The sequence below is a fragment of the Rhineura floridana genome, chromosome 6 (assembly GCF_030035675.1).
Source record: "Rhineura floridana isolate rRhiFlo1 chromosome 6, rRhiFlo1.hap2, whole genome shotgun sequence".
Classification (NCBI taxonomy): Eukaryota; Metazoa; Chordata; class Lepidosauria; order Squamata; family Rhineuridae; genus Rhineura; species Rhineura floridana.
The window spans coordinates 52,322,230-52,347,155 of NC_084485.1; the positions used below are offsets into that span (position 1 = coordinate 52,322,230).

Below are 24,926 nucleotides of genomic sequence, written 5' to 3' on the forward strand. Positions count from 1 at the left end.
TAAGACTCAGGAGGTTGTGGGTGGGAAAGTTGAGGTACCAAGCTGACATAATTCCCCTCTGATATTTGCCTTGCAGTTGCGCACAGACTCTGAGAAGCGCTCACTGGCAGAGAGTGGACTGAACTGGTACGGCGAGCCAGAGGAGAAAGCTCAGAAGAAGATGGACTATGACAGTGGGAGTCTGAAAATGGAGCACAGCTCCTCCAAATGGCGGCGGGAGCGCTCTGAAAGCTGCGATGAGGCTCCTGCCAAAGGCGGAGAGCTGAAAAAGCCAGTCAGTTTGGGCCCACCAGGCTCCTTGAAGAAGGGCAAGACACCCCCTGTGGCAGTGACCTCTCCCATTACCCACACAGCCCAGACTCTCAAAGTGGCAGGTGAGGTTGAAATGAGAAGTGTCATCATATTGCCAGCAAGGCAGGGCTGTGGTTGCCTCCTCCACCTCTCTGTCTGTTAGCTTCCCATTCATCTGGAGAATCCAGTCAGAGGTGTGTGATTAGCTCTAGGCCAGAGAGAGAGAGAGAGAGAGACAGGAATGTGTCCATTGCATCTTATGGCTCCACCTCAGTGAAATACTTGGTTATGTTATATTTGCAAGAATCTTCTAAGCACAATGTGCAGTATTTGCAACTGCAAATTGCAGTTGCCAGTACATGTACCTGGTAGCAATTACTCTATCAAATCAAAGATGAAAGTGGTACCTGTGACTGCTAGTGCTGCCTATGTGCAAATGAGACACCACCATTCCTTTCTTTTTTAATAAGGAGTGGAGACTTGCCCATGTTAGATATGTCTCTTTCACACATACACAAACACACAGACATCTTTGTGCACTCATTGACATAATTTTGGATTGTATTCAACATAGTACTGAAGCAAATGTTCTGTCAGCACAAAGATTTCTCCTTGTGCAATGCAACAGTCATCCCCTCTCCTCCTCCCATGCACTCCCTAAAACTGTTCTGTATTCCCACCCACCCACCCTCTAGATCAAATTTGGGGACAGCGCAGCGCTGATGCAGGGGGAGGAATCCTGTTGCTCTAGTGATAACCCTTGTGCTAGCACAACTTTTTAGTTGAATACTGCCCTTCCTGCTGCCATAGAAAGACAGAGAGATGAGCCGTCAACAAAGCATTGAGCCTAGTGGATGGAAAACCCTTATGCTGTGTTTTCTTCCAAGAGGGAAGGAACTCTACAGCTATGCTGGTCTGGCTCGGGGAATTCTCTTCTTCCCTGTTTGACAGAAATGTGTGCTGTTTCCTTGGTCCCTGATAGAATTCTAAGGGCACGTTTGGGATAAGTTCCCTGAAACAAAATAGGTACAGTATAGCATGGGAGATCCTTACACTGGAATATTCCCTGGTATTGCACTGGTACTGTGGCAATCGCATTTCACTCTACAGAAGAGCAGTGAGCCAATAGGGGTTCATTTGGAAGTATATTTTGGGAACCTAAGAAACTGCCTGTAGAAATGTATTTTCTTCAAACTTCATTTGGATCAAACTTTGTTATTTCCTGACTGGATTATTTTTTTTAAAAAAAACCTCTCTCTCACCTTTCTCTCAGGTAAGCCTGAAGCAAAAGCAACAGACAAGAGCAAACTTTCTGTGAAGAATGCGAGTCTGCAGCGCTCATCTTCTGATGCTGGCCGAGATCGGATTTCAGATGCCAAGAAGCCTCCTTCTGGGCTGACCCGGACCACCACCTCTGGCTCCTTTGGCTACAAGAAGCCACCTCCTGCAACTGGCACAGCCACAGTGATGCAAGCTGGTGGCTCTGCTACCCTTGGTAAGATCCAGAAGACCTCCAGTATTCCAGTCAAGCCAGTCAATGGGAGGAAAACCAGTTTGGATGTCTCTAATGCTGGGGAGCCAGGCTTCATGGCCCCAGGGGCCCGCACCAACATCCAATACCGTAGCCTTCCACGTCCAGCCAAATCTAGCTCCATGAGCGTGACTGGTGGGCGCAGTGGGCCGCGGCCTGTCAGCAGCAACATTGACCCCAGCCTCCTCAGCACGAAAGGCAGCATCTCTGTCTCACGGCTCAAGGAACCCTCTAAGATTGGCACAGGCCGGAGCACACCGGTGCCAGTGAATCAGACAGACAGGGAAAAGGAGAAGGCCAAGGCCAAGGCTGTGGCACTGGACTCTGACTGTGTCTTGCTCAAGAGTGTTGGCTCTCCTGAAAGCACCCCGAAGGCTCAAGGCAGCCACCAAACTCCTGCCAAAGTGGCTGAGCTGCCACCAACACCACTCAGGTAGGAATTGTGGGCTTATAGCCTAGCTGGCTTTCTCTGTCAGTATAGGATTGTTGGCTGATAGCTCCCAAGAGCTTCTTGTGTGGGACAAGACAGTATGCTGTTTATTACCAATACACTGGAAACATAAAATTCTTGCTTAATGCTTAAGAAGTAGGTGTCATTTACTGTCTCTACCATGATTCATCTATGTGGAGGGAACAAACTGTGACATACCTAAAATGAAAAGCACTGCTTACACTTGTACTGGGGTACATGATTATATACAGCCATTACAAATATAGCTCAAAACCCAAGAGGATTATTTTGTTTTGTTTTATTTCATTTATTAGATTTCGTATTCATCCTTCACCATGATGTTCACGTTGCAACAATTTAAAAATACCATATTAAAATTGGTTAAAACAAATTACAGTCAAGGGAATAGGGTACATTCTAAAATATATATAGATACAGTATATCGCTCAGGTGCCAAAGGCCAGGGTAAAGAGTTCTGTCTTCACCATATGGTGAAAACTACATAATGAAAGTGGCAGACGCACCTCTGTAGGGAGGGAATTCCATGAGCTGCCCTCATCCCCAAACTTCTGAGGGTTGTGGAACTACTAAGCCCCCCACTCGGCCAGTCTTAATACAGTAGGGCCCCACTCATACGGCAGGTTATGTTCCAGACCCCCGCTGTAAAGTGAAAACCGTTGTAAAGCAGAACCCATTGACTACCATTGACCAAAATGGCGCCCGACGGCAAAAAAATGCTGTAAAAGCGGAACAAGCGCTGTAAGAGCGGGGCCTTTCTGCAATTGACAAATGCTGCATTAGTGGAACGCTAAAGTGAAGCGCTGTAAAGCGGGGTCCTACTGTACTCAAAAGGATCTGGAGGGAAGGAGGTGGCCTTTCAGATATTTGGGCCCTAAGTTGTTTGAACTAAATTGTTTGAATTCTTTAACATAGGGAGAAAAATTAGCAGCAGAGCCTTGGTGAGTATCTGCCCTTGAATTCTGACAGCATTGGGATGAATTTAGGGCGGTGAGGGATCTCCAGATGGGGAAGCATTGCTGCTGTTTTAGTAAAATGATCTAGATACAAACGCTGTTCATTGTGGACTAGCCCAGAGCCTATGCACTGTTACCTCCCCTGATACACCCAAAGCCATTGTGATGGGTCCCAAGCAAATGAAAGTGAGCTTTATGAGTGTAAATGTGGCAGGATGGATGGCTACTGAGATGCCAGAGTCTTGCCAGTTCTTAAGCCCAGACACACATGCGCACAGCCAATCACTGGAGTGACTTATAGTTGCATTTCTCTGGATTCACACAGGCTTACTAACCTTTACAGGAAGGTATGTGTATTGGTATGTTTAGAATTCTGTACAAAAAGTATCCTTTGTGTTGTAACTATAGTGGCTAGAAACTTGCTCCTCTTAAAATGAACACTGTTATTCCCCCAGATAGTGCAGATCTTGCTTATTTTTGTGCCAGACATTACATTGCCTGATGCACAGTGGCCGACATTACAAACCATTTGGTGCCATTTACTGTTTTGGTACCATTCTTATTTACCCAGGCACTTTAGATTGTAGATTGCTCTTGGAATTGTCTTCTGTTTTTAGCATTTTTCTATTTTGTTGTGCTTATTTATTGGTTTTAAATTTTATTTGTTGTTAAAATGGATTATATTCAAACTTTTGTACACTGCCCTGGTGTGCAAACTGCCTTTAGTGAAAGTGGTTAAGGAATGTTTTAAAGAAATAAATGGTATCGTCATGGCCATGAAAAGTCCTGGGTTTCTGCTCATAGCTATGTCCTAATACCAAGCTGCTTCCCTGCAGGTCAGCTGCCAAAAGCTATGTGAAAGCTCCTTCTTTGGCCAACCTGGATAAGGTGAACTCTAACAGTCTGGACCTTCGTCCCTCAAGCGAGCTCCACCAAATGCATGGTGGCAAACTGCAGGAGCCGCACTCAGCCACAGTGAATGTGGGCACCCACCTCACATCGTGCTTCACACCAAGCCCTGCTCCAGTCCTTAACATTAACTCTGCTAGCTTCTCCCAGGGCCTGGAGCTCATGGGTGGCTTCAGCATCCCCAAGGAATCCCACATGTACCCCAAGCTTTCAGGATTGCACAGGAGCATGGAATCCTTACAGATACCTATGAGTCTACACAGCCCTTTCTCTTCAGGCAATACAACTGCTTCCACTGCTACTCCCACCCCTCCTGTTGCTGCTGATGAGGAGCCCAGTGAGATGGCCTGGACAGGAAGCCCCAGAATCACACATCTGGACAGGTAAAGGAAAGGGAGTGGGGTAGGTTCTGTACTATGGCATGTTCCCCAAGCAAGCGGGAACGGAAGTTTGCAGAAAGGTGGTTCTTCCTAAAGCAATCCCCAATCCCAGCAATTAAATTATTGCAGAGCAACCAGGAAGTTAGTTGGGGAGAGAAAGTAGGATAGTGGAATTGCAATGCAGTGTGAAATCTTTATTCAAACTCAAACATAATTTTACCATCATTCTTCATGTACCCATGCACATGGTGAAGTTCTAGTGGCACCAGTGGTGCAAATACAAAGTCTGGGTTTCTAAACCAAGCCAGATGCACTCTGCACTCCCAAACCTTCATGGCCAGTTTATTGCCCACTAGGAGACAGCTGGATTCAGGCAAATAGTTAACAAATACTATTGTGCTCATTTCCCTTCCTGCAGCTCTAACCGTGATTGGAATACGTTGCCAAAGAAAGGACTAAGGTAATCATCCTTTCCCCTCCTCCTGCCAACTTTCTTGCTTTCCTACTGATATCAGTTGATGGTCAGATAAACTAGTGGGCATGCCCCATCATTTTGCAACAGAGAACCCAGCGTTTCACTGTGGTCATGCTAATACAAGATGACTAGTCAAAGAAATCAAACTGTTTCTCACAAACCAACACTATGTGTAATTCTGAGCATGGTGTTTATCATCAATTTAGGGAACTTGAGATTCTATAGTGCTACAGAGCAGGAACCATAGAAAATCAATTAAGCATGGTAGTTCATAACAGCGGCCCACCCTGCATTTATTCAGATCAAATCAATTTAAGGGTCTGGTTACATCTCTCACTTCTTGGCATATTTAGCAAGGCTAGGCACAGCTCTTCCATCTACATGAAAGCACACACCATTCCAAGAGACATTCACTGTGAATGGAATTGTCATTATTTATTTTTGTTTCCAGGGGCTACAATAGCATTTTAAAAAAATAAATAAATGTGAATTCCACCATTAATAAATAATGTGCACCAGAATAAAATATTGTGGAGAGCTTTATAATTTACTATTAACTAACCATATACCTTAGGATATGATTGATTGGGCAATATATAAATGCTAAAAGTAAATAGTTCTGTAAGTTTGGCACAATATTTTACATGGTTTCCATTGATTTTTGTTGGGGTGAGTGAATGCAAACCTGTGCAAGTTTTCTCTGAAGTAAGTCCCAAGATTTCATTGAGACTTATTTCCAGGTAAAATGTGCATAGAACGGCAGCCTGTGTTAGTATCTATTTTCATTCATTTGGAAAGAGTGCCTTGGATAATGATTTCCTTTGGACTGCCTTCAAGTCAATTCCAACTTATGGTGACCCTATGAAAAAGGTTTTCATGGTAAGCGGTATTCAGAGGGGGTTTACCATTGCATTCCTCTGAGGCTGAGAGGCAGTGACTGGCCCAAGGTCACCCAGTGAGCTTCATGGCTGTGTGGTGATTCAAACCCTGGTCTCCCAGGTCATAGTCCACCACTTTAACCACTACAGCACACTGGCTGTCTTAGAAAGCTCTAATGAGCTTACTGGTTTTGAGTGATCTGCACTTTCTTAGTATCACCATTACTATAGAATTAGGTGTTCCCGGGCTAGTTGCAGTCAGTGAAATTTGAAAAGTGAAACCTCTTCACAACTGCAGCTTTATACTTTTGAAACAGTTTTGAATGAAAAAGTTGCCCTTCCAAATTGTAAAGCCTTTTTTTTATTTTGCACAAAGTATTGTGGAACTTTGAGGCAGGGAGAATCAGGATAATTCTTGGCTCTGGGGGGACAAAGATGTGAAGGCCTGGAAAAAAACCTGGAGAAATTTGAAAAAAAAGTCTGGTCTTTTCCAGAACAATTGAAAAAAACCTGACTCTCTCCAAATGTTTCCATTTTTCCCCAGGCCTTCACATCTTGGGGGAGGGAGGGGGTTGGAGAGGTTGATCCGTCTTGTTTCCTCTCTCACTTGGCCCAGAGATAGGTTTCAGTAATCTCCCAGATGGATGTAAACAGAGGACTTTGTGGTTCTGACAAAGTTGGGGCTTGGTACACGAATCTTGATGAGATATGCATCATAAATTTAGAATTTCCTTGGTTATGACACCAGGAACTGGTTACATGAGCGATGTGAAACCTCATCTTTTATGGTTCTCTCCCTTCAAAGTACTGCCAGTCTGTTTCATTCTACACCTCTCTCTCTCTTGATTTTGGCAGGTATCAAATCCAGTCCCAGGAAGAGGCCAAGGAGAGGCGGCACTCTCACACAATTGGAGGACTGCAGGAATCAGATGATCAATCTGAGCTGCCCTCCCCTCCTGCTCTCTCCGTGCCATTGATTGGGAAGGCACCACTCACTAATATTGGTAAGTTTCCCTTTTCTTCTGCTTTCCTACAAAATGAGCTTTCACAGGCAGATGTTCTAAACCAGAGCAATCAACTAAAAGCATTGATCATTTATATTTTCTGAGATCCTTTCCCTTAATTTTCTTACTTCTATGATGGCTTACCAAACAAGGTCCAAGGTCAGGGTCATGTCACTGGAGCATGTTGAGGTGTGACCTGGTGTAAACAGGTGCTGACTGTAAGTTTTTATGGAAGGAGTGGTGTATATCTAGTGATCCTATCCTTCTCTATCCGGGCTGTCATCCCCATATGTAGTGAATCCGGTTTGCTATGCCCCATCCCCAGCTTTGAGCTGTTCTGACTGACTAGCTTCTTCTCCCCTGCCCCCTTCTTCTGCAGTGAGCCCCACGACAGCTAATACCCCAAGGATCACCCGCTCCAACAGCATCCCCACTCATGACTCCACCTTCGAGCTGTACAACGCCTCCCCCATGGGCAGCACCCTCTCCCTGGCAGACCGGCCCAAGGGCATGATCCGTTCGGGATCCTTTCGTGACCCTGTGGATGATGGTGAGAGTCCTGCACCCAGCCAGGAGGACAAGAGTCTCCTCCTCAGTAATAATGGTGAGAGGGATACAGTCGCAACAAATTCTGTCCAAGTGCACAAGATGTTTTGGCAGGTGGCTGGTGCAGCTGCAAGAAGTGCTTCTTGCTTGTAGAGCAGCAAAATGACATGGCAGAGTTAGGGATGGGAGGTCTTAATGGGCGAAACCTGTACCTTTTAGCCGTTGTTTTCACCTTCCTGCACCACCACAAACAGGACATGTGCTAGCTTTCCATGGGGTAGAGCTACTTGTTTTGCTACTGGCTCTCCTTTTAAGGGTGTGTGTTCACAATGCATCTATATGATACTTAAAAATTACCTAAAGCAGATGACGGAAGGATTATGCTACATATGGCAATAAAGGACTAACTGGGGGCGAGGGGGAGGGGCTAGTCCAGGCTGGGTTGTAGCAAGGGATTTCTTTTGCCAGCATCCCAATTGGGATCAGGCCACTTGAGCCTACTTTTTACTTTGTAAAAAATGTTATTCACACAATTAGCGATTGTGTGAATGGTATCACTTCTAGTTTGGCCCTTTCAATCTCCTTCTCCTTCTTCCTCTTCTTCACTTGATATTCTGTATTAAGTTTCCATGTTAAAACAAACATACCTTAGCTGGCTATTCCACCAAGACATTTTCTCATTGTTCCAGCAAATCTATTTGTTGATGCATGCTGGGATGGTCCTCCAAGTGTGCCCACTGAACGCGCTCAAAGCATTCACAGGCAAAGGAACCTTGCCAGAACTGAATATTCTTCTGATCCTTCAGATTACCTGTGTTAGCCATTAAGAGAGCCCTGTATTAACTCTTGGTGTTGTGGTCCCACTCCTTTGTGCACATCTGACCTCTGGGTTCCAACCCCCCTCCCCCCCATTTGCATTAATGCTCCTTAGGCCTCTTTGTGATGAGTTGTTTTCCTACCCATGGTCAGAGATGCTCCATGACATGTGTCTCTCTGTCTATTGCAGTTCACGGATCCGTGCTGTCCCTGGCGTCCAGTGCTTCCTCCACTTACTCCTCAGTAAGCTGGGTTCCCGTCATCAGACACTCTATCCTGTCCTTTGCTTTCTCTGTGCTACATTCCAGCAGGCTGTCCCTCCCTCTTCCCCTGCCTCCAAACCACGGATGTTCTCCTATAGCTGTCTTTCTGAGTGGTGGTGTACTGCGAATTCAGGGCTTGGGATGTTGTAATCACGGGGTGCAGTACGAAACAGCAGTGTAGTGTTGCCACACGGAGGGTGATGTGAGGGGTGGAAAGATTGCTGTGAAGGTGTTGGGTTCTATGCATGGCTGCTCACCTGTGCCTGTGAATGCCTCTGCTACTTATGCCCTAACTGCCTGCCTCTCTGTCTCTCCTCTGCCCCATCATATGCTGCCAGGCTGAGGAGAGGATGCAGTCTGAGGTACAGTAAGATTCTCTCTGTCCCCCCTACTGCTCTGCTGCTCTTGACCATTGGTGGAGAGCAAAGGGCCTTCTTGCTTCCTGACTGTCCTCCCTTTCTGTCCCTTTTGTAGCAAATCCGCAAACTGCGCCGTGAGTTGGAATCATCCCAAGAGAAGGTGGCCACACTGACGTCCCAGCTTTCGGCCAATGTGAGTCGTCCTGATCCATCAGGTGTAAATGCCCCCTTTCCCCCCTTTCTCTCTTACCAAGGTTTTGAACAGTGCAGTTATTGTATTGTTCTTGAATGATACAAAATTTGTAACAATACATTTAAAGTAATATTCAAACAAAAATAAAAAGGCATGTTAAAATAGGGAAGGGTGATGTGAGTTAAGGTGTTTTCACTATGTAAACTGGAAATACAAATACACTAGGCTATCAACTCCCGTGCGTGTGACTTGGGAAAAGCTGAGCAAAATGTTCTTGTATTTTCCCTGAATGCACTCATGTCAATACAGTTCTAATTCAAATAAATAAAGGCAGGGAGTGCAAATTATTAATCCATTATTGTAGGTTGCCTAGCATGGAATGCAATGATTTCTCCTTCAACTGTTGAAGCACTGTGTGTTTGACTGACCCAGAGATGCGGTTCAACAAAGCATGCATGTCTTTGAAATGTACTCTGGTTTCCAGGACTAAGGCTGTAACCCTAACCATGTCTACTCAGAAGTAAGTCCCGCTGAATTCAGTGGGGCTTACTGCCAGGTAAGTGGAGTTGGGATTGCAGCCTCAATTGTAATGACTAAACCCTGAAGACTTTTTAATATCTTAACAGGTTTTTTTTCTGTGTTCATGTTATTTGTCATAAGAACATAAGAAGAGCCTGCTGGATCAGGCCAGTGGCCATCTAGTCCAGCATCCTGTTCTCACAGTGGCCAACCAGGTGCCTGGGGGAAGCCCACAAGCAGGACCTGAGTGCAAGAATACTCTCCCCTCCTGAGGCTTCTGGCAACTGGTTTTCAGAAGCATGCTGCCTCTGAATAGGGTGGCAGAGCACAGCCATCATGGCTAGTAGCCATTGATAGCCCTGTCCTCCATGAATTTGTCTAATCTTCTTTTAAAGCCATCCAAGCTGGTGGCCGTTACTGCGTCTTGTGGGAGCAAATTCCATAGTTTAAGTATGCACTGAGTAAAGAAGGATTTGTGTCCTGACAGTGAATGAGTGGTGGGGCTACAAATAATTACAATAAATAAATAATAAATTAATGATTTGGTAATCATTAAGACTTTACTTCAAAAGGGTGTCATAGCTGAGTAGCTCCACCTCACTTTACTCTAGCAAAGTGCAAACATGACTCACATTTCATACTAAGTGTTCATATTTTTATTTCATTTATTTTATTGATTTGCCTTATTGTGATTGGGCGGTGTAGCAGAAATAAGTATAACTGATCCAGACGTGAATGCCAATAAGTGTTGGAAGGCATAAGAGTGGAATTAAGATAAAAACTGAAAGTGTTACAGGGAAAGACAGTTTACTGCTGGGCACTTCAGCCTTGCAACCCTTTGGAAGCCCTGCCCAGATAATGAAGCCCCTTCTGGTTCAAAACACTGCCAGATTTACTCTCATGTTTTGCTAGCTTGCATTCTCCCAACACTGTTGTCTAGAGGCTCAGACTGTGACAGAGACACTGGATTCTGTCAGACTCTGTCCTTTGCTGAACATCCATGGTGGCCTTGTAGCCCAGAACTCTTCTTTGTCCTTGAAAGCCTTGCAGCAAAATCACAGGAGGGAGGGAGGGAGGGAGGGAGGGAGAGAGAGAGTGTGTGTGTGTGTGTGAGAGTGAGTGAGTGAGTGAGTGAGAATGAGAGAGAGAGAGAGAGAGAGACTTTTCTATATTCAGCATGGAATAGCAGCACCCTCTAGTGGTCATTTACTGTTTTGCTAGTGCAGTGTTTCTAAAACGTTTTGAGCTTGGGTCTTAGGTTACAACTTCCTCCTAAGTTTATTCTGTCTTTTATCCATCACAGCACCAACTGCCTATTCCACTGCATAGTGGATAGAGATTCTTTCATGCAGTCTCATGCAAATACAGCATCTTGTTGTGTACAAAAGTCTGTGGATCAAGGCCTAGGGCACTAATCCAAAGCTACCATAAGAAAGGGGAATAGATGTCTCTGACCCATGAGAAACACCATTAGAACAAAGCTATAACTTTCCCCAGATCAGAATGGGGCAGTCATTCTGATGTACCTACAAGTTTTGTCTGGTGCGGTGAATAAGGATCTACCTACCTCAACACTCCATCCTCACCTCTGCCCCCTTCACTTCAGATTTTCCACACCTTCCAATATGGGCCCACTCCATAATTTTGAGAAAAACTGTTCTAGCATATAGAGCTGTGATCTTTTCCCCATACAGTAGGGCCCCACTCATACGGCGGGTTATGTTCCGGACCCACGCTGTAAAGCGAAAACGATTGAATAGAATGGTGCGCAATGCCCGAAAACCGCCATAAAAGCGGAACAAGCGCCGTATGAGTGGGGCTTTAGTCTAATTGTGTCTACCTGACACTGCTGTATTAGGGAATCGATGTAAAGCAGGGCCCTACTGTATACTGCTGCAGAACCACAGTCCCTGGTGTGTTCTGTCACTGACCTGTAGTCCTTCACCTTAATGTTTTCTTTATATGGCTCTGTTTCTTTTATTGGCCCGTGAGTATAGTACCCTTTGTGATTTTCTTTCCAGGCTAATTTAGTAGCAGCCTTTGAACAGAGCCTGGTGAACATGACTTCCCGTCTCCGACAGCTTGCTGAGACTGCAGAAGAGAAGGTGAGTCCTGTGAGAAGAGAAGCAGAAATGGATCACCTCATGAATATCAGCTTGCAGGGAACTCCCTTTTCCTCCTTTAAGGTTACATTGCTCAGAGACCAACTGAATCTCCGCTAGTAGCAGAATTAATGACCTCCCTGCCAGGGCTCTAGACAGTAAGAGAAAGAGCAAGTAAAATTACAGTGACTACTTGCTACATTTTTGTGTATAGCTTGAGTCACACCTACACTCCATGCTCAGTTGTAATCAAGAATCTTAGTTTAGAAAAGGAAACTTCCTCTTCTATGACCAAGGACCCTAGTCACAGAGCCTGCCACTTCCTGTCATGCTTACTCCACACTTCCTCCCAGAAGGAGCACAGGGCAGCAAACAAAACACTGTAAACATCTTAAAAGCAGAATTATTATTATTGTTGTTGTTATGTGCCTTCAAGTCGATTCCAACTTATGGCAACCCTATGAATCAGTGACCTCCGACAGCATCTGTCGTGAACCACCCTGTTCAGATCTTGTAAGTTCAGGTCTGTGGCTTCCTTTATGGCATCCGTCCATCTCTTGTTTGAGCTTCCTCTTTTTCTACTCCCTTCTGTTTTTCCAAGCATTATGGTCTTTTCTAGTGAATCATGTCTTCTCATTATGTGTCCAAAGTATGATAACCTCAGTTACATCATTTTAGCTTCTAGTGATAGTTCTGCTTTAATTTGTTCTAACGCCCAATCATTTGTGTTTTTCACAGTCCATGGTATCCGCAAAGCTCTCCTCCAACACCACATTTCAAATGAGTTTATTTTTCTCTTACCGCTTTTTTCACTGTCCAACTTTCACATCCATACACAGAGATCGTGAATACCATGGTCTGAATGATCCTGACTTTAGTGTTCAGTGATACATCTTTGCACTTGAGGACCTTTTCTAGTTCTCTCACAGCTGCCCTCCCCAGTCCTAGCCTTCTTCTGATTTCTTGACTATTGTCTCCATTTTGGTTAATGACTGTGCCAAGGTATTGATGATCCTTGACAAGTTCATTATTATTATTGTTGTTGTTGTTGTTGTTGTTGTTAGATAGCTTTTCTCACCAAGGTGACCCAAAGGGACTAACCAATAAAAAAGCAACAGAATCAATAATATCTAAAAGCTCATCTGACAATTAAAAACTAATTTATTATATATGTATTTGATTTATATTCTGCCATTCCTCCCAGCAGGAGCCCAGGGCAGCAAACAGAAGTGCTAAAAACACTTTAAAACACCATAAAAGCAGACCTTAAAATACATTAAAACAAAACAACATTAAAAACATTTTAAAAAATGCTTTAAAAATATCTTTTAAAAAAGGGTTAAAAACATTATTAAAAAAAACATATTAACAAGCAATTCCAACACAGATACAGACTAGGATAATGTCTCAACTCAAAAGGCTTGTTGAAAGAGGAAAGTCTTCAAAAGGCGCTGAAAAGATAGAGATGGCGCCTGCCTAATAGTCAAGGTTAAATATAGTTAGAATAAACACCATCAAATGAAGAGGAGGTATACGGGTTCTGCTCCACTAGAAGAGGTCATCAATAGCTAAAACCCCATGCATCAAGGGCAAAAAGCCTGGGTAAAAAGAAAGGCCTTTGCCTGGTACCTAAGGATGGATAAAGATGATGTCAGGTGTGCCTCCCTTGGGAGACCATTCCACAGCCGGGGGTTGGGGGGACTACTGAAAAAGGCCCTTTCTCGTGTTGCCCCTCTATTAACTTCCTGTGGAGGGAGCACACGACGAATGGCCTCTGGTTATTGTTGCAAGGTCTGGATTGGTTCATATGGAGAGAGGCAGTCCTTGAGGTATTGGGGCTTGAGCACATAAGGCTTTATAGATCAAAACCAGCTCTGTGAATTGAGCCTGGAAAGTATTTACAGGATAAATTAATTAGCAGACGTATAATAATTTCACAATAATAAGTGTGAACAATGAAAATTAATAGACCTTTTCCCTTGTGCCTATCTAATCACACTGAAATATGGTAACAGAGCACCCTGAATGTCTGTGCTGAGATGGTACAAGCACATTGGACTGGCTCCTGATTTGAGAAGGCCGTGGAAAAAGTGTCCTCTGCCAGGCCCTTTTATCTGTCAGTGAGCCCTGGTAAGCATGCCTGGTTGTGGTGGCAGAGCGCTGAGCAGCATTCGGTAGCTGGCTCTAGCCACCATTTATTTCCCATAATAACTCAGAACAAGCTAAGGGTGTAATCCAACTCACCTATCTGCCGGGCTTGGGTGAGTTGAATGCCATGGCCCCTGGCTGTGCTGGCAGGCTCCCGGCTCTGCCGGCAGCAGCCCTCTGCCGCGGCTAAGCCATGGTGCTACCAGGTTCCCCAGTAGATGGAAAACCAGTGGAAGCCCCAAAAATGGATTGTGGTGGGGTGGAGCCACTGGGGCGGACTTCTATGAGATCCTCCTTGCGTTCGGAGCCCTCCCCCGTGCTGATCTGCATGGAATCTCCACCGGCCAAAAGGCCACAGTAAAAACATTTTCATTGTGGCCTACGAGGAGCGCTTACTCCCTGGGAGGCTCTTCGTGGGAGCCGGCACTTTCTGCAGGCATTTGCGCATGGCTCCCAATGAAGCTGGCCTTTAGCCAGGCCGGCAGCTCCCAAACAGGAGGAGGAGGATGCGGAGCTCCCCAGCATTTGGATTGCTCTGTAAGTCAAGAAAACTGTGGGAAATTAAAGTAATGGATCGTAGGAACATGGGAATCTGCCTCATATTCAGACCTTTGGTCCTCGTATCTCAGTATTGCCTACACTGATTGGCAGCAGCTTTCCAGCATTTTAGACAGGACATTCGCAGCCCTACCTGGAGATGCCAGGCCTTGAACCTGGGACCTTCTGGATGCAAAGCAGATGCTCTTCTACTGAGCTACCACCCATTTTCAGTGCATGAGCCACCCTGGTGCTGCTTTATGCGATAAGCCAAGTGGAGGGATTAAGGGGGGCACAGTTGGCAGGGCCCACTGCTAGGGCCTGGCAGCTAACCAAGGCTGTGTACAACTGTTTGATCTTGTTTCCTTTATCTCGCCTCTCCCTAGTGTATTTTTGTAGCTGAACAGTGAGTAAAATAATAAAAACACAAGGCATTCATCAGTTATGCATCACCTTCTAGGACACCGAGCTGGTGGACTTGAGGGAGACTATTGATTTCTTGAAGAAAAAGAACTCAGAAGCCCAGGCTGTTATCCAAGGGGCCCTAAATGGAACTGACGTTACACCCAAAGGTGAGTGCAGCCTTTAGCACACACTGTCCTTGTGCAGTTTTGATCTGTACCTCCTGAATGGCGGAAAGAGACAGGGTTGAAATCACTGATTGGATGGAACACACTTTAATTAGAACTAGTTGCAACACACACATTTCTACTGGCCCTTTAAGATTTGAAGGGAGATGAACCGAGGAGCCTTACATAGGGCTGTGTTATGTAGGTTCTACGTCCAGCTACCTCCTCCTCAGACATTGAGCCCTTAGCAATGAGAATGGGAGAGAGATGGGACAGCCCCATGTCTTCGTAATGCCACAATGAAAGTCTTTGTGTGTGGGTTTCTTATAGATGGGAACAGCTACCTTTACCATTGTGCTTATGGGAAAAGCAGTACAGTGGTGAAGGCAGCTAACAGTTGCAGTCCCGTCCCCGCTTTCTGGCACTGCACTGAGGGGATGGAACCCAAAGGAGTGGAGGGATGGATGAGTGGAGTCAGGATGGTCTAGAACACGGGAACCCCCTGATTATTTATTTACAAGACTGGGTGAACCTGTGGAGGAAGAGGGGCCAACCCAGTAGTGATTCTGTGTGCATGCAGCTCCTTTTCCTTCCATATGGTGCCCAGATACTGCCTATCTTTTTTCATTCAACCCATGTGTCCGTCCCTCCCCCCATTCTGCATTTCCTCAGGCTGTACCTGACCTTGGGTCTTTTTGATGAATATGTTAGATTTTTCCCCCCAGGGTGAATTCTAGCTTTCCTGTGGTTATACTTAATGAATGGGAACGAAGTACAGAGAAGACTTTCTGTGCTAGCTGGGTTGGGCTGAGGTTAAGGTTGAGGTTAAACAGACCCAAAGAGATGGTAGCTGATCACCTGCAAGAGCTCCCCAGTCTGTCTATAGATACTGACTATGTCTCTTTGTCCTCCCTTCCCTGTGGTTCTCCAGAGCTGCGAATCAAGAGGCAAAACTCATCAGACAGTATATCCAGCCTGAACAGCATCACCAGCCATTCCAGCATTGGCAGTGGCAAGGATGCAGATGCCAAGAAGAAAAAGAAGAAAAGCTGGGTAGGTCAAGGAAGAGGGGAAGTAATAATGGGATCTTGTTGGGAATGAAACCCTGTTGTGTGTGTTGTCACAGTAGCTAGTATAATGGCAACTGGGGTTTCAGAGCTACTGACTCTGAAGTACTATTGACTACACAGAGCAGATTTCTCTGCTAAGAGACTGGTTTGCATCTGTTTTGCTCCTGAGTCCCAATGAAAATCTGCTCCAGCTCCCAAGCTAGACCCCACTGATAAGTGATGGCTATCGCTCACTAGGTCTGTTAGCCTTAATCGTTGTGTGGATGTGATGACCCAAAAGGTAGGCAGGGATGCTAACCTAGCAGTGATGCAATCATTTAAAAAAAATGAAGGGTTTTTTTTTACTATTGTAATAATTCTGCATGCACTTAAAATGTTTCTAGCATGCTTCAAGTTAAATGTCCCTTTTCCCAGACACACAAACATTTGTCTAGTCTGAATAACCTTTAAGCCTTGGATGCTTTTGTGCTCTCATTCTAATTGCCTATTTTGAGTCAGGAATAAGACCAGAAAGGCTTCCAAGTTTTTAAGGCTACCCTTAAAAAAGCATGAGGGGGTGAGCCCCCTGAAATAATTTAACCTGAAACATATTAGGAGCCCTTCAAAGTGCATATTAAATTATTATAATAAAGATTTAGACTTTTAAAAATATTATTTCATCACAGCTGTTTTTGCGTGGCAAGTTTCTTACTTGTGCATGTGACATTACTCTTTATTTTCCTTCTGTGTTAACCTTGCAACACTGTCTTTTTCCACTGCTCCCAAAGGTTAGAGAAGCCACTCATGCCTGCCTCTCAACTCAGTAGCTGTGCCGTCCTGTTAGGACGGCGAGTGTAGAAGATTGCTCTAGTTTCTCTGTGCTGCCTTGAGCACCTTGTTACAGACAGGGATCTGAGCTGAACGCATGGATTAAGTCTTGCTGTGTTCTTTTTTCCCCCCCTTTCTTCCTTCACTGCTGATCCCAACCCTTTTTTTCCAGGTGTATGAGGTAAGCTTGAAATATTCCTGTCCCCTCCCCCTTTTCACCAGTCCTTCCCCTGTGTTTACTCCTGACTGGTCACTCCATTGTGTTGGGCACAGCACAGCACTCGTGAAACTAACCATCCCATTCGCACTTACACCTGCACTGCCAGACCGCATAGCTAGGGGCCACTGCACTGGTGCTGAGGGGGAAAGTTTCACGCCTGTTGTTAATGTGGCTTTGAATCTATCCCTAATGCTACCCAGTCTTAACAGCTAAAGATCTAAAAAGTCACTGGGAAAAGGATTCCAAAAATTGATTTTTGGGGCACCAAACTGAAGACAGCTTAATAATAAGACATAATATCCTACGACTGCTGCGAGTGATTGGATCTGTCCTGTACCCCAACTGTGAAGGACGAGGTGTGTGTTTTTCTTAACTCCTCACCCTCAAATATGTATTTGATAACTGCTTGCTATATGCCCCACCCTCCACTCACACAATTGTCATAGAAGGAGGAAGCATATTTTGAGAATATTGATGAATGTATTTGAGTATCTTTATTTCCCATGCTGGGGAGCTGACATTTTTTTTCTCTTTTTTTCTTTGCAAATTGAGCAGTTTCTCTTTTTGCTTCTGCCACCCTAGGAACCTGTTGAAGGGTGAGGTATAAATCCCTTTGAAATAAATAAATAAATAGATCCACCCTCCACAGTCTGGCTTTGTCTTCTTTTTTTGCAACTCTTGTCTGTCTAGAACAGACAAGATTTTGTTGGACCACAGTTTCTATTATCCCTGGACACTGGCTCTGCTGCTGGGGCTGATGCGCATTGAGAGTCCCAGTAACATCTGGACAGCCATAGGTTCCCCATCCCTGATCTAGAATTATATTTTTTAATAGCACAATCCTTTGCATGCATGTTTACTCAGAAGTAAGTCCACTGAATTCAATAAGGGTTATTCCCACGTAAATATGTAAAGGACTGCAGTGGCCCAAATGATGAGGTTCAATGGAGCATGACATTCCCCCCAATTTGTGCCAGGCCAGGCCTAGCCCAGGATATCAGATGAAGACTGTGTCAGATACCTACACTGAAGAGGCTTCATTCTTGGAGGCTTATTCATCACTGCCATCAATAATAAGATCAGGCATGGTTCTGAAATCCCCAGCACGGGTTCAATCCTGCCACAGCTTAGTGCAGGCTGTAGAGATGGAAGAGGGAAAGTGCATCCCAACATGTATGGCCCAGATCTTGGCAAATGCTGTTCGAGCCAGGTGAAGAAGTATCTGAGATTCAAGCACTGACACCGCTCCAGTCCCCTGTCCTCTTGTGTATCCCCAGACTGGCTTGTGGGGGTGAGGTGGGGATGGGAAAAAGCCCCAATTCTAATAGTGCCTCCATCCATTACAGTGGCTATTCTCCCTGCTACTGTCTCAATACATGTGTGGATTGATGCCTGTTTGTGTCCATGTGAGCGCGTGCATGTTGCATGCTCTGGCTGAGCATGGTTGGGATCACAAATTAATTATTCCCCTCGAGCAAAACACACAGCCATGTTGGCTCTTGACTTTTTTCTTTGAACCATTGCACATTGGGAGAAGGGCTACTTCTCTAATCTCTCAGCAGCTGGATCTTGGAATGCGAGATGAACGACTCAGATGTTAGCATCCCAGCCTAATGTGTATTTCCATTAAAATTCGGAAAGAAGTCACATATTTTGTGGGGATGGAGAGCAGCCTACCATTCTTACATGTATGTTTGGCAGACCTTGAGGGTATGAATGTCAAGGGAGATAATACACGAAGCACTCTTTCATTGTATGAACTGGCTGTTAAAGTCTGATTGGACGCATACAGATTCCAAGTGTACAAATGCCACTAGGTCAGGAGGTTCCCTGGTTATAGCAGAGTAAATCTGTGAGAACCATTGACAAGGGTAATATGGCCTATTTTCTTCCTTGCTGCTGTATAAATGCTGTGTGGTATCCTTGACATAATCAGTTACACTGGAAAATCAGCTACATGTGTGAATGCAGGAAACACCCTACTGCAGCCTTCCCCAACCTGATTCCATCCAGATGTCCTGAACTACAACTCCCATCAGCACAGCTGAGACAGGGAAGTTGTAGCCCAAAACATCTGGAAGGTACCAATTTGGGGAAAGCTGCTCTGCGTAAGGTGGCGGGCAAACACCTTTGTGGGATTTGAAATTACTCCACACACCAGAGCAGTAAATAGTGAAGTCCTGCTCAGTTACACCAGCTGATATTTGAACTTGTGACAAAATGAACATGACACTCACTCTGTATATGATGACAGAGCAAATACCTCAAAATTATTCCCTGGGTAGAGATTTGTTTGTTTCTACCCCTCTCTCCTCCATGATGGAAGGCACACAAAGGGTTCCCAGGTGCTCTCCCATCCAGACATTGGCCAGACCTACATAGCTTCAGCAAGGTTACTGCCATCAGATGGAAGAATTTGGGGTGTTCCACCTTCCCTCCCCATCTGCCACACCCCATAGGTGGCAGTGATAGCCCTATGAAAAAGAAAATCTGGAAAGCAGGGGTTCCAGTTTGACAAGTAAAGATGGGCATTTGTTCTCTTCTAAGGCAGGGCTGCAATTATTTTTTTTCATTTTAACAAAATTTATATACTGCTTGATTGTAAATAGGACCTCTAAATGGTTTACAAAAAAAAATATCAGTAAAAGACAAAGTTAAAAACAGGTATTTTAAACATTCAAAATATAATTAAAGTGAACAGTGAGCTAAAAACAGGTTAAAATACATGTCACTTTCTACCCTTTATTTATGGGGAAAACAGCAGCTAACATTAGGCTCTCTTAACATACTCCTCACCCACCCTAAAAATCCAGATTTGCTTCAAGAGGTAAGAGTGGTAGATTTTAGGTAGGTGTAATTATGTGCAATCCCCCCCATCCAAATACCCTCCATATAAAGAGGTATGCAATACCACTGATTATTTGTGTGATGGATAAAGCTGCCAAATATATAAGGTTGCCATCACTTCCTTCTCTTTAGAAAGATGCAAGAAGCACACTCTGCATAAAAGGATAAGCCCCTTTGCATCTTCCATAGCATGACAGTGGCAAACCTTCAATGCATGGACTCAGCCTGTTGATGGCATGTTACACTGGCTATGAATTGTTATGCATGTTTGGACAAGTTCATGTCTCAGGCTGCTAAACTGCCCTTGTTTCCTTTTATAGTAGATTCACATATTTTACGTTTTCATTCAAGATTATGAGAAGAAAATCTGTCTCATGTCTTCTTCTTTTCCCCCAGCCTTCAACAAATTGCTTACCTCCCTTTAGGAACCACAGGCCATTGCTGAGTTTTGTTAAATGTCCTTGGTTCCTCATATATAAGCATAATTTAAAAGTTCTGCTTCCCCCAAGGGCCCAGATTTTTGGTTACCAACCATGAGAGCTGCCTGGTTCTTTTCATAGTGGGTATAATAACATGACATTTGGAACCCTTTCAGCTTCCTTGCCAAGAGCTGACTTAGCCTGAGATATTTCATGTTCCATCGGGGACTAGCCTTTGTTTTGACATAAGTCCTTTTGTTCCCTGGAGTCTTGGTGCCCAAGCTGTGGAAATTGGCATGCTTGAAAACAGACAGTATTGCTGCTGATTCCTTGTTCTGAGCACTCTGGAATCTACTGCTTGATTTCTTGGGGAGCATAATTAAGATGCACTTCACACAATTTAGATACCCTGTAACACTTCAGCTACCTTTGTGTGCTTGCATTCAGGTTCTTGAAAGGCTGTTCAAAAAGGTGGATTTTTCTCTCTCCTGACATTGTATTCTTATAGGGAGGTGGGGTTTCTAAGCAGTCTTAGAAGTTGTGAGTATGGAATCAAGGATTAATTGAAACCAGGATGAAGACCCTGTGTATGTACTCTCTTTAAAGGGATGTTGAGTTGGGAGAGTGTGGGTGATAGTGATATTTGATTTTGGGGTGAGAAGACCAAAAGGGAATCTAGAATGCTGGGTGTCCTGAAAAGTACAAACTAGTTACAGTGTGTGATGTAACAGAGTTTAGATTATACAGGCTGCCTCGTGTCACCTTCTCACCCCATGGTTCAACATCCTATGCTTTCCAGAAATGACCCTCGGAGGGCTTTTTCAACCTTTTTGTGCCTCTCCATTTCCTCCTTCAGTTGAGGAGCTCTTTCAACAAGGCTTTCAGCATCAAGAAGGGCCCAAAATCTGCCTCCTCCTATTCTGACATAGAGGAGATTGCCACCCCGGATTCTTCTGCACCATCATCCCCCAAACTACAACATGGATCCACAGAGACGGCCTCACCCTCTATCAAATCTTCCAACTCTTCTTCTGTGGGAATTGATAACACTGAGTAAGTCCAGTCTCTGAAGAGTGAAGGTAGGGATACCTAGGTGGTTGGGTTGACACTTGGAGAAACTAGGGTTGCTTACATACCATAAATTTAAAGCACATCCCTCCTCCCACCCCAAGAATCCTGGGAACTATATTTACTTCTCACAAAGCTACAATTCCCAGCACCCATAACAAACTACAGTTCCCAGGATTCTTTAGGGGAGAAGGTGTGTTTTATCTGTAGGGTGTGTAGTCAGCCTTAGTCTGCTATGTCTAGCCATTTTGGCATGTAAATAATCTATAAATTTATTAATTAACAATAACAATAATGCTGCTGCTGATGTCTTGCATCCCATCCATCACTAAGCTCCATGTGGTATAAACAGATGGGGAACTTGTAGCCCTCCAGATATTGTTGAACTTCAACTCCCATCATCCCTGACCATTGACCATGCTGGCTGGGGCTGGCTGGAGTTGGGAGTCCCAACAACATCTGACAGGCCACAGGTTCCCCATCCCTGGTGTAGGTAAAGGTAAAGGTGTCCCCACACTTATAGTGCGAGTGGTTTCCGACTCTTAGGGTGACGTCTTGTGACGTTTACTAGGCAGACTGTATATATGGGGTGGGATTGCCAGTTTCTTCCCCAGCCTTTCATTACCCCCCAGCATATGCCGGGTACTCATTTTACCTACCACGGATGGATGGAAGGCTGAGTGGACCTCGACCCCTTTTACCGGAGATTCGACTTCCTCCTTCTGTTGGAATCGAACTCTGGCCGTGAGCAGAGCTTCGGCTGCGTTACCGCCGCTTACTTCTCTGCGCCACGGAGGGCCTTTCTAAGCCTTTCTAAGCTGTAAGTAGATGGATTCAAATAAGCCAGTGTTTGGCGTCGTCACGTTCCTGCATCTGTAATATGTACAATAAGGTTCTCTCCATTAATCCTGTTATGTTTTGCATTAAGCGCTAGTCCCCAGTGCAGGTGCAGTGACATCCCACTTCCTTTTATGGCCTGAAGATCCAGTTTAGTGAATCAGTGTGCCTCCAAACATTGTGTGCCCTGGGGGAGGGGGAGTGGAGCCAAGTGACAGTTTGCACAACAATTTCTCCTGTAATATGTGGGAAAGATTTCAGGCACTGACTGGAGAGCACAACCAGGAAGAAAGACTGCTTCCCTCCCTCCCAAAGATCCTTAGCCAGAAGCAGCAACCTCAGGTGGCACTAGGGATAGGACCCATTGGTTGGTGCCAGTTCAAAAGCATTCCATCAGCCTGAAAGGGTGGCATTGATTTGAGTTCATTCTTTATCTGCTCACTGTTGTTTTTACTAATCTGTGGGGGGGGGTTGCTCAATTTTTTTAAAAAAAGAAATATTGATAAATTTTCATTCTTACAATCAATGTTTAGAGAGGCAGATTTTTTTTAAAAAAAGTCCATTTTCACAAATAGCCATGGAAATTTGTGAGATTAAAATCCAATCCTCAATGGCTGAGAATAAGCAAATTAATGGAAAATTCAGTACCAAATCCAAATTGGGCAGAATTCTAGCACATTCCTAGCTGGAACAGACCCCCCCCCTTTCTGGCATTGTTCACCTTTCTCAGATCATGTCTAAATTTCTATTCATCCCTTGCGCAGGCTGTTCCAGACCAATGAAGAGGAGCCTGAGAAAAAGGAAGTCTCAGAGCTACGCTCAGAGCTGTGGGAAAAGGAGATGAAACTGACCGACATACGTCTGGAGGCCCTAAACTCTGCCCATCAGCTGGACCAGCTGCGTGAAACTATGCACAACATGCAGGTAGGTACTGTGTACCCTGCAAAGCCAGCACTTCTTTGGGGCTGCAGTCCTTTGACTGTCAGTGGGACTGTCCATGCCCTTGACAGTAGTTTCCTAAGCATTTTCTGTTTGTTTGTTAGTTTCACAAAAAGACAAAACAAGTGATGTGATTTAATGTCCTTCATTTGGCCCAGTGTCTGCTGGTGCAAGCAAGTTTGCTTTAGACCTACACACAACTCTTCGTGGGATGGTCGCAGCAGAGATGGAGAATCTGTGGCCCTTCAGATGTTGGACCCACAACTCCCATCAGCTCCAGCCATTGTGGTTGATGGTCGGGATGATTGAAGTTGTAGTTGAACAAAAGTGCCTGTCAACACTGCTTTCACCTTATCCACTGAAGTGTTCCCATTTTCTGGCATTGGCCCAGTAGTACTGCTCTAACCAGATGTGTTGTTGAAAAGAAAGTCCAGATGTACATGAGCCAGAGCAGAGCTGAGAGAGATGGACAGCAACAGCTTCAGAAGCTCCAACAACCATTTTATTTGGGCATCATTTTAAGGCCCAGGAAATGATTCTACTACCTTCTCAATTGTCTTACTGTCAGTACTCTGGGTTTTAAATCAGTGCTAACAAGTAGGAAATAGGGAACTGCCAGGCACCTGCTCTCCTAGTAGCGAAGGCACCCTGGTGTGGAATTTCCAATGTCCAACCCTTGGAGCAAGCTCAATCTTTAGAATTTGCTGCCATGGTCTCCTTTTTAGGCCCAAGAAAGCCATAATGTTATTAGTTCTTTCACCTCTGTCACTGCTGTCTGTGCATTTCCTGTAGCTGGAGGTGGATCTATTGAAAGCTGAGAATGACCGGCTGAAGGTGGTTCCTGGACCTTCCTCTGTGCCAAGCTCCATCCCAAGTCATGTATTGAGCTCATCTGCTGCCTCTTCTCCAAGGCGCTCTCTAGGGCTCCAACTCCCTCACCCTTTTAGTCCCAGTTTGACTGATACAGGTATGAAACACACACACACAAAATGGGCCACAGAGCTACTGATAGCAGTTCACCTGATGCTGCAAAATCAGTGCTTCTATTTTTTAACTTCTTTCCCTTGCCTGGGGTGGGTGGGTGGAGGGGAGAGATGTGGGAAGGAAGATTTGGGATTGTCTTTGTATGGATTGGAGGGGCGGGTCCGTTACCTAGTTGTGCCTTGCATCAGGGAGCTGGATTTGATGAAATTTGGGCACAGACTATGAATACTATGTCAATGCCATTGCTTTATTGACAACTGATCGACTGTCTCTCAAATGGAGAATCTACAAGGGGGTGAAAATAATAGGACCAGGGGGGCTGCACTGAAGACTAAAAGTAGAGAGAATCTGTGCTGGAGGAGAGAAAGAAGCAGCATCTATCAAACTTGAAATAGATGTCCTGGACCGTGTAGGGGAGACATGAGGGCAGAGGCCAAAAGGCAATGAACTATAGGATAACAGAGGAAGGAAGGAAGTCCTTCTCTTTAACACATGGGGGTTCTTGACAATACCATCCCATGCCAATGATGTTTGCTTCTATGCAGAGTATATACACTTATCTATTCCTTTTCTAGAACTGTCACCAATGGATGCTATCAGTGCTGGCACTCAGAGGGATGAGGTGACGCTACGAATTGTAGTGCGCATGCCACCTCAGCACATCATCAAAGGGGTAAGCACCAATGGAAGAGTGGGGAAAGGCATTGTCCAGCTACAACAGGTGGGGAACCTCCAGGCTGTGGCCAAATCTGGCCTGCCATTTGGTCCACCAGGTCACTTTCCCCAAACC

At 44.9% G+C, this 24,926-nt stretch overlaps 1 protein-coding gene across 9 annotated transcripts in view; it reads left to right on the forward strand.

Moving 5' to 3' along the window:
• Positions 1 to 24,926, forward strand: part of NAV1 (neuron navigator 1) — a 407,211-nt gene that overhangs the window by 367,581 nt on the left and 14,704 nt on the right. For 4 of the 9 annotated variants that reach the window (XM_061631862.1, XM_061631868.1, XM_061631863.1 and 1 more), the window contains 16 exons: positions 77 to 374; positions 1,565 to 2,255; positions 4,084 to 4,539; positions 4,955 to 4,996; positions 6,745 to 6,893; positions 7,273 to 7,497; positions 8,446 to 8,498; positions 8,857 to 8,880; positions 8,993 to 9,070; positions 11,611 to 11,694; positions 14,837 to 14,948; positions 15,877 to 15,998; positions 21,165 to 21,361; positions 22,978 to 23,137; positions 23,945 to 24,119; positions 24,712 to 24,809. In XM_061631862.1, coding sequence (XP_061487846.1) covers positions 77 to 374; positions 1,565 to 2,255; positions 4,084 to 4,539; positions 4,955 to 4,996; positions 6,745 to 6,893; positions 7,273 to 7,497; positions 8,446 to 8,498; positions 8,857 to 8,880; positions 8,993 to 9,070; positions 11,611 to 11,694; positions 14,837 to 14,948; positions 15,877 to 15,998; positions 21,165 to 21,361; positions 22,978 to 23,137; positions 23,945 to 24,119; positions 24,712 to 24,809 — 2,964 coding nt within the window. The remainder of the gene's footprint in view (positions 1 to 76; positions 375 to 1,564; positions 2,256 to 4,083; positions 4,540 to 4,954; positions 4,997 to 6,744; positions 6,894 to 7,272; positions 7,498 to 8,445; positions 8,499 to 8,856; positions 8,881 to 8,992; positions 9,071 to 11,610; positions 11,695 to 14,836; positions 14,949 to 15,876; positions 15,999 to 21,164; positions 21,362 to 22,977; positions 23,138 to 23,944; positions 24,120 to 24,711; positions 24,810 to 24,926) is intronic. The other 5 variants (XM_061631866.1, XM_061631870.1, XM_061631864.1 and 2 more) reach the window with 4 other exon arrangements.